Source organism: Octodon degus, unplaced genomic scaffold (genome assembly GCF_000260255.1).
Source record: "Octodon degus isolate 3935 unplaced genomic scaffold, OctDeg1.0 scaffold00036, whole genome shotgun sequence".
Taxonomy (NCBI): Eukaryota; Metazoa; Chordata; class Mammalia; order Rodentia; family Octodontidae; genus Octodon; species Octodon degus.
The window spans coordinates 3918163-3927678 of record NW_004524612.1 but is presented as its reverse complement, the minus strand read 5'-3'; the positions used below and the strand labels follow the sequence as shown (position 1 = coordinate 3927678).

At 41.5% G+C, this 9516-nt stretch overlaps 1 protein-coding gene across 1 annotated transcript; it reads right to left on the bottom strand.

Moving 5' to 3' along the window:
• Nucleotides 1-372: 372 nt before the first annotated feature.
• Npy1r (neuropeptide Y receptor Y1) lies at nucleotides 373-8407 on the bottom strand. The gene is made up of 4 exons (XM_004630616.2): nucleotides 8329-8407; nucleotides 8089-8202; nucleotides 2142-2986; nucleotides 373-2038 (listed from the first exon to the last, which is right to left on the bottom strand). The coding sequence occupies exons 3-4, from the start codon at nucleotides 2838-2840 to the stop codon at nucleotides 1586-1588; spliced, it is 1152 nt and encodes a 383-aa protein (XP_004630673.1). The 5' UTR covers nucleotides 2841-2986; nucleotides 8089-8202; nucleotides 8329-8407; the 3' UTR covers nucleotides 373-1585.
• Between the last annotated feature and the right edge of the window lie 1109 nt (nucleotides 8408-9516).

The following is a 9516-nucleotide window of genomic DNA, read 5'->3' as shown; positions in this document are numbered from 1 at the left end:
AAGAATCCAAGAAAACATTAGGATGTTGATCTAATGTGAGCATAAGTGAGAGGAAAGGAAGGAATTTTGTTCATTATTTACTTGTTTATTCTAGAAGTATTTTTTGGCCAAACTTCTAAGTAGTTGGCACTGTGCTGTATGCGCTGGGGACTGTCATAGTTGATTGTCCCTGCTTTAAAGGAGCTCTCAAACAGCAAAACAGTATGACTCGTCAGTCATTAGATACACTGCAGAGTAGAAAAGGTGAATTGGCACTGGTGCCGCAGGGCATCATGGAGGAAAGGAAACAGATAAGAGAAATGAAGCCAAAGACAGGCACATTAGAAACTCCTCAGAAAAAGCAAAAATAAATTTAATAAAGAAAGTGCTTGCCCTTCTGAATTCAAACACATTTAATACTTTGTATAATAGATTGGAGATATATCTTGTTCTTCAAAATGTCTTTTCTTGAAAACATTATGAGGCTCAATCCTGATTACAAGATACATGAAATTAAATACATTCACACAGCACAACTATGCAGTACTCTATATAGTGTATGGTTTATAAGATTCCACAAATCACACAGTTTATACAAAGTAACTTGAGCTATAGGAAGTTTTTCATCATTTATCCCAGCTAGCTAGACAATTTGCTTTATAATATTGCCCCATGGTATTCTTTGCTTTGAAAGCAGAGTGAAAGTTAAAAAGATTTTATCACGTAGCACTGCTGTATAGAAAATACACTTTGCATTTCTATATATTGTAAAGCTTAAAATGTCTTTTGAATTACGTGATTGTATCTGAAAGCTTGACAAACACTAAACATTTTATAAAGGGTGGGTAACTTCTTGAATATCCATTCAAATAAATATATTTATTTGCAGCAATGTTAATATGTGTATAAAGCTAATTCCTCTAAAATGCTTTGGTTTTCAGGTACCAAAATAGTTTGGAAATCAGGGAACTGATTTCCTACTTACTTGTGGATGGTCTAATTCCTCATGTTATTCATAGCTTAAAAGCATTTTTATACATTTTCATGTTACATGACAACTAGGAGAAGGAAATTAAGTCTTCTCTTAACATTAGAAAAAACAAATAAAAGGAAAATCACTCCTGAATAACTTCAGATTCCCTATGGGCTCCTCATTCCTATTGTAGCTTTTTCATACTGTGACCTCTGTAACAGACTAAAATGATGCCTCTCATTAATGAGGGTGACAACGCAATGGCACTCTAATCAAGATAGGCCAATATAGTGTGACTTTAATGGGGACTAGTGCTTCTGAAGTCAGTTTACAGTAATACTTCTGAGAAATTTCTTTCTAATAAATACAGTCTCAAAATCTTTATTATATGCATAATTTCATAGAAAGCACTTCCAGGAATTGTGGCTAAAACTATTGCCAGGAGATTCCACACATTTTGTTCCAAATGTATTAACAGCAACCATGACAAAAGCAGTAAAAAGCAAGACAAGAAACTTGGTCTGTCTCAAATGATTTCAACTGCATTCCTTGGGAGAGCAGGTCATGAAACTATGCGGCAGGCTGAACTTGCTTTTAAACGGAGGACAGTGAGACCATATGCTTCAAGCACTTTCACACCTTTTCATTCTCATCATTGTTGATTTTTTTAAATGCAACTGGGCTTGCTTGCTTCAGAGAAGTCTTGGACACATCTGTGTGGATTGTGGACATGGCTATTGTTTCATAGTCATCCTCCCGGGACCGGAAATCACAAAAGTTAAAGAAGAACTGTAGGTCTCTCTGGAAGTTTTTGTTCAGGAATCCATAAAATATGGGGTTGACGCAAGTGGATATCATCGCGGTGAGGTGGCACAGCAGGAACAACAGGTTGTGGTTGCACGTGGCAATGATCTGGTGATTCCAATCAAACACAGTGTTAAAGATGGTAAGCGGCAGCCAGCAGACGGCAAAGGCTACCACGATGGACAGCAGCATGACATTGATTCTTTTGCTTTCACTGGACCTGTACTTATTGTCTCTCATCTTGTCCATCATGTTATTCCTCCTTTTTAAACGAATGTATATCTATAAAGAAAAAAAAAATGGGTTCAAGCAGAACCACTCGTTTAATGAGGAATTCTACAGAAGAAAGTAAGAAGGAAATAATGGCAAGAAAAGGTTTTCTTACCTTAAAGTAGCATATAAATATAAAACAGAGTGGACCAAAGTACTGGAGCACCAAGAGAAGAGTAGTGTAAGACAGCCGATGAGAGTCTGATGGAAACTGATCAAAGCAGACCAACTTGTCTTTGAAGGCATCCAGCGTTACATTTTGGAATGGCTCATCGGTCAGCACTTGGTAGATCAGGAAGGGCAGAGAGGAAGCTACTGCAAGAACCCAGATGACAGCGATGCCTATGTAAGCATGTCTGTTGTTTGGCCTCCACCCTCGTGGGTTGATGATCAGCTGGTGTCGCTCCACAGCAATGAGAACCAGGGAGAAGATGGACACGGTGATTGAAACGCACTGCACAAAAGGGTTCAGTTTGCACATTGTCTCACCAAAGACCCAGTGGTCCATTAGCGTGTAGACAAATGTGAAGGGGAGACACATGATGGCAACCAGCAAGTCTGAGAAGGAAAGGTTCACAATCAGGATGTTGGTGACATTTCTCATCTCCTTCTGTTTCAAGATGATTAAGATCAAAGCCAGGTTTCCAGAGATCCCTAGAATGATCACCGCACCATAAGCAAGAGCTAAGGTAAATATCACAGCCAAGGGAAGATGACAGTCATTATTTTCAAAAGTCAAAGACATGGAATTCTTTCCTGACAAATTATGGTGAACCGAATGATTTTCAACCTGGGGAAAAAAAGTTGAATTCATTTTGATTGTTTTTGTTGTCACAGATGAAACAAATGTGCAGTATGCTTCTTCAAAGCATTTTAACTGTTTGGCTTATTCTTCCTTTCTTTATTGGAATCCATTTGCCAAAATTACTCCACGTTCCTCATTCCCATGAACTGAAAAACCTATAAAGAGAAAATGACCAATTCTGTTACTAATTTTACTAAGGGCAGTCAAAATAAATTTTGATTTGTGGAACTCTTTAAAGTGAAGACATTGAAGTCAGTAAATAAAATATAGTGCTTCTGTAAAAGGAAGATTCATCAAACATTTTGAATTTTAAACTTCCTGAAATATTTTAATGAGATTTGATTATACATTAAATTTCAGTGATCTATGCTTTAATAAGGTGTATATAAATCTCATGCCTCCCCAAAACTTATACAACAGTACGTCAGAACATTCTGAAACACTACAAAAAATGTGAGTGTATAACAACTAAATGCACAAAGTACAAAATACAAGACAAACAAGGCAGAATAGTTACACATACATAACTATTCATTACACTATGCAAACGGTAAAATTAATGTACAAGTCAAGTAGTAAGAATAGTTCACTATATAATGAACTACTTTTTAAGACAGATATATTTAGCACAAGTATATTCAAAGGAAGATGATTAATTCAGGAAAATACCAGAAAAACTTTGCCATAAAAGGGAATGTGGGAAGATTAAATGATGTTTTATCTAGAAAATATTAGAATACCAGAGATATTGTTACCATATTTTAACATGTAGTTTGTAGAACACAGGCTCCATGCTTAGAATATTACATCTAACCGTAGAAGCTAAAAGTAGGACCAAAAGATGTACTTTATTTTTTAAAAAGTCACATCATCATGAGGAATAGAAGTTTAATTAAATGGAATTAATTTCCTACAAAAAGCAGCAAGATATCAACTATAGAGAAGGCCACCTTCAAGAAGTCTTGCTTTGTGCCAGAGCCTCTGAAAGCCTCCAGGATTTTTTGTCAATTTGTTCAATGCATTCAAAAGATTTCTAAGGGCTTTACCTGTGTAAATAGCCTCCCTTCCCACCAGACTATATGTGTATCTCATACAAGCATATACATTTCAATTTGTATTACCTACAACATTTTGCAATAAATATTCTCATCTTACTACAAAGATGAATTACAGAAAATAGACTTGTAGGGATTAAAAGCTCTTTTTAAAAAATCTCTAGTTTTTTTCTGGATTACTGAAGAGATAAGTGAGATAACATTTCTGATGTTAAATATAAGACTCTTGTGGCTGGGTTAAGAAACCAATTGAATCGCAGCTCAGTGGTGAGGCTTCCACTGTCTACTCAGTCCATGCACGCACATCTTTGCTGTTCAAAGGTGTGACAGCTGTCAGAGTCTTCATGGACCTGAGTGTAATGCTTAATGTAAGTGTGCTGTCATTCATAATGTTTATATGAAAATACCAGGAGTCTTCAATTTTGCAACCTTGCTGCAACATTGGGCTATCATGTTAAAACACTGATATACATCAACTTACTAAAGACTATGTTTAAAAAAAAAGAAAAGAAACTGAATTGCACTTCTTCCTTTCTTATATGAGAACAGTAAAGAAGATTGTGTGGGTTTACCTCACTGAAGAGAAAACGAGAAATTCAGTGAAACGAGCAATGCATTTGCTTTCTAGATGATTCCTCTAATAAATCTTTCTCTTAGTGTTTTTACTATCTAGAACATGGTATGTTTTTTGTTATAAGTCTGCACTTTAGCCTCATAAAACTGAAAAACAATAAAACAAGAGTTGTTGTGGACAAGGTATGAAGTGTTAAGGGATGGTAATGGAATGACTTCAAGTGGAAACATTAGAAATATAGCTCTTTCTTCCTCTGTGGAAGGCCCTGGAGAGAAAGCCTAACACTAATGGTGTAATCACGGGTCTTCTTATAAAGTCAAAAGGCAGAGAGAAGAATGATCATGTAGCATCAATTTGGGTGTGACAACAAACTTTGGAGGAGTGAGTAATAATTTTTATTTTACTTTTGTTATGTCCCTGTGGATTGATCTCAGGGCTTCATACTGAGTTACATTTTGAAATCTTTTTAACTTGAGACATAGTCTTACTAAGCTGCCCAGGCAGGACTCAAACTTGAGTGACACTACTTCCCACAGTATCGGGATTATGGGTAGGCACCTTTATGCTTGGCACTGCAACTGGTTGTAATTTTAAAGCTATTTTAAAATTCCTCACTTTCTTAGACAATTTCAGAAAATTATATTTCATATTCAAATTACTATAAAGATGTTTAACATCAGTTAGTTATGAGTCTTTCTTCATTTGCTCTAACAGCACAGCAGCAACCTACAGCCTCATTATCTTACAGCTCTTCGTGGCTGCCTGTCAACAAGTTTCACCAGGTGAATGAAAATCCTAGTATGAGACACTCGGATTATGGATTATTGCCCTTCTTTAGCCTGACATGTCAACCCCTTCACATGCTTTCTCTCTGCTCCGCACTCTCCCAACCCCAGTGTGAGTGCTGTCCTAGGCAGGCTAACTGATTCAGTCCACCAAACATAACTGCATTCCACCACTGTGATTCTCCTTCCTTGCTGTTCTTTCTATTTCACCATCAATCCACATCCTCCTAGTCCCTCGAAGCACTACATAGTTCCTTGAGTTCTTAATTGGCTCCCATCCTTTTTAATAAGAGGTCTTTAACATAGGCATTGTTCATGCTTCATAGTACCTTGAAAACATTAGACTTAGTATGAAAATATGTGAATGACAGAGAGATGCATGGTTGGAAGAGTAAATCCTCATCAAAATTAATCTTAACATCGATAGCTAAATTCCATCATAGTCTTTTAAAATGCAACACTAGTAGTTATTACAGTAGTCATTCTATAAGGTCAGGTAGATAAGGAAAACAGTACTTTGTATTACAAAAAGGAACTGTGCCTGAAAGAACATCCATTTCTCCAACACGTATTTTTTTAAACACCTAGTTTGTGACTATCTTTGCTTTAGCAGAGAACAGTGACCTTTGTATTGTGTTTCTTGTATCGTGGGCACAGAAAGACAAGGAAAATAAAGTGAAAGATACAGTATGCCAGCTGATAATAAATACTGTGGCTAACAAGAAAGCAGGGAGGGAAGACGGGCGTGGTTGAGAATCGCAAATTACTAGTGACCTCAGAGGAGGCCTCTGATGGCCTGAGAAGATGGCTTAATAGGTAGACCAAAGAGTGGCGCATGAAGAAGACATATGACTATTTCATGGACTGCATTCAGCATGGAAAGAACAACTATAAAATCCCAAATATTGGAGGAGAAAATAATAGACTTTACATATCTTGCCATTGCAAAAGTAAACAATTTGGTATTTACCTGTAAAATAAACTCTATGAGTACAGACATTATAAAAATTTAATGCTATTAAATCTCACAGACAGAGACAAAATAGAGATACTACATACACCACCACTTGGCCAGTGAGTCCCCTTGTAGGGGGAAATCTTGTCCTTATTTTCAATTAGAATTCTGAGCCTTCTCTGCTTGTAGTTCACAGTGTTCTTCCTGTTGAAAAAGACAGCTCTCTGGCCATTAATTGCTGCAAAAAAAAAATTTTTTTTTTTAATACTGAGGACAGTTCATCTCTTTTGTTTGGGAAGACACATGCGAATGTTGCTACATACAGCTTCTCAAACTTACTGCTAGCTTATCTAAAGGAATTATATAATCCTCCCCTCCTTGCACAGGGGAATGGCATGTTCAACAGACAGCTGCCTTGAGACATGAGGAAAGAATAAGAAAGTGGTGGCCATGGGTGTGGACTTAGACCCAAGAGCTTTCTGCTCTGTCTCTTACTTCACCAAGGAACCTGTGGAAGACCTTGGTACTGTTCTCCAGCCCCAGTTCTGACAGACTAGCTCTGTGCTTCCCCCACCTGCCTGCATGCGCCATCCCGGGAGTTACCTTTTGCCTAGGATCCAGATGGGCATGATGCATCTTTGAGCCAAGAAAGAGAGAGAATGACAGAGCCCAAGATACAGAGACAGAGACAGGGAGAAGGAGAAGGAAAGGGAGGGAGGAAGAAAGGAGGGGAGGGAGGGAGGACAGCAGGAAAAGCGGAAGAGAGGAAGGGAGGAAGCGAGGAAGGAAGAGAGCACATGCCTCTCCTGTTTTCCCTGTGCTCCAGGAGTTACCAAAGAATGCAATGAGATGTATTCGGTCGCAGTTCCAGCGGGAGTGCTTTCCTGCATGTTTTACCACACTCTGAGTTACCGAATCTCTTCTATTGCTCGTCTCCTACTGGTGCATATGCACCCACCGACTCTCAGAAAACCTCCCTACCCGAAGTAACAAGAGACTGGCAAAACAGCAAGCACCACACCAACCCCAAACAAGCAAGCACACGACGTCCATTCTCTCTCTCATTAGCCCAGTCTCTCCGTTCTTCCAGGGGATCCACGGGTCACTGGGATAGACTCCATTCTCTAGGGTCTCCCTCTACATTCCCAAACTAGCACGGTCCATCATTAGGCGTTCCAAAGCAAGCTAAAGAGTCCCATGATTAAAACTCAGAAATAGGAGCAGAGGACCTGGGTGTCTGCCAGAACGCAGGGACAGAGTTGAAGAGCTCGGCTCAGGGGCATCTGGGTTCGAGTCCAGCCTAGAAAAGTGGGGAGAGGTCCGTGACCGGAGTCAGCCTGCACTTCCACCCGCCGGGCACAGGCGAGGGCAGATGGCTGGCCAGTCCTACCACCCTTCCCGGTGCGTCCCAGCCCGAGAATGGAGGAAAACTCCCGCCGGAGGACAGCGGCTCCAGAAAAATGTGCAAGACAGCTAGGCGCGGGGAAGACCGAGCGCAGCCTCCAGCTTCCCGGGCTTTTAGGGAGCTTCGGGAAAGGGAGACCCGGAGCCCCCTCCGGAAACCCGCGGCAGCAGGCAGCTGGCGAGCGCGGACTCGGAAGGGCGCTGCTCGCCGAGCGCGGTCTCCTGCTTCACCCGGCAGCACCCGCAGCTGCCCGCACATCTGGCGCGTCCGACACCTGTCCGCACATCTGGCACGTCCGACACCTGCCCGCACATCTGGCCCGTCCGACACCTGCCCACTCGGCTCTGAGGAGAGGCAGAAGGCTGCTCCTCGCTGCAACCCAGTTTCTGGCAGTCACATCCCTTCCTTTCCTCTCTCATCTGTCTCCTCATCAAGGAGAGATTCCTCAAAAGTCCCTTTAAAAAGCGTGAACTTGAAACTTACCCTCTTTCGAATCCCGAATCCGTCTCTGTCGCCCGTTCGTTAAAGCGGGAACAGTGTCCTCCGAGGGAGCCGGGAGTGCCGCGAAGATCCGCTGCTATTTCTCCTGCTCAAACCCTAAAGATTGGAGAAGATGGGAAGAGACGCCCCCTTAAAGCCGAACTCCACCTCATCCCGGGATCACATGACGGCGCCCCGGGAGCGCCCGCGCTCCCCACACCCACCCCTCCCCGGGAGATTCACCTCGAGGGCGCGTGCCTAAGATGTGGAAAGCCACGCAATGAAACCTAAGCCACACATTGTGACAGGGACGCGCCGCGCGGAGGCAAGTGAATCTCCATCCCCAGAGTCCTTGACTCCGCGAAGGCAGGCGACGCGGTGGCACAACGCTTTTAAAAAGTCAGTGCCTCTGTGTTTCCTCCTTTGTTTGCAGGTCAGTGCCATCTGGTGGCCGAAGCCACTCTCGGCTGGGAACCCTCTGGCCTAAGCCTAGCTCAAGAATGAAAGGAGCCCTATTTACAAGAAGGGAAAATCTCTAATTCCCGTAAATAACGGCTGCCACGAGTGTTTTCGCTCTCCTTTGTGACCCTTAACCGTTTCTTACGCCGATACGGAGAAGTAAATGTGTTTTTAGTTTCTAAGTGAACAGAAAGGCCTTGAAAAAGCCAGAGCGGTGAATCTCCAATGGCAGAGCCTGGCCTTCAAGCCCTCCTTTGTGTCTATTCAGAAAATACATTGATTGAGTCACCTGTCCCCAGCATTCTAGCGTCTCTTTATAGTTTTAGGGGGTGAACAGGATGAGGTGAACATTTCTCTGATGTTCATGCAGTTACACGGACTGGAGTCTGAGCAGTTTCCTTCCTGCTTAACCTAGGGAGCATTACTAAAGAAGAATCCACCAAGAGGGCATTTGTGGGGCAAACCCACTATGGTGCCAGTGATTGAAGCTCGTTGTGGACACTGATCTCAGACACTACTTAGTGCTTGTCCTATTTAAAAAGTCACAGTTGTGTAAAGTTGCACAATAAACTCCCCCTTCCCCAATGATTTGCTAATGTCAATGTCTAGAACTTCTAAGAAATTAAACTGTCAAAAAAAAGTCTTCCCAATAAAGATATGGGCAATGCCTAAGACAAGAAGAAAGATTTTATTACAAAACAACTCCCATCACTTTGGGTCTTCAAAGTAAAAGCAAAATAAAACTCTGAAACATATGGAGTCACCTGCACTTTGCACAGATGAAAAAACTTTGTACTTCGGCTTGTTAGCATGAATAATCATTATTTAAAGTTCAATACGAGATTATTTATCGAGGCTGAGGAGATAGCTCGGTGGTTTAAGCACCTGCCTGGCAAGCAACAGAATCTAGGTTCGATTCTGTGCCGGCCCCAGAACCCCAGATGTGCCGTAGTTTGAGCTGCGTATCAAGAT

Coding starts and splice junctions, on each gene's coding strand:
- Npy1r (XM_004630616.2), bottom strand. CDS start 2,840: ATGAATTCAACTTTTTTTCCCCAGGTTGAAAATCATTCGGTTCACCAT. Junction 2,039..2,141: donor TATTTATATGCTACTTTAAG/GTAAGAAAACCT, acceptor TTTTCTTTATAG/ATATACATTCGTTTAAAAAG.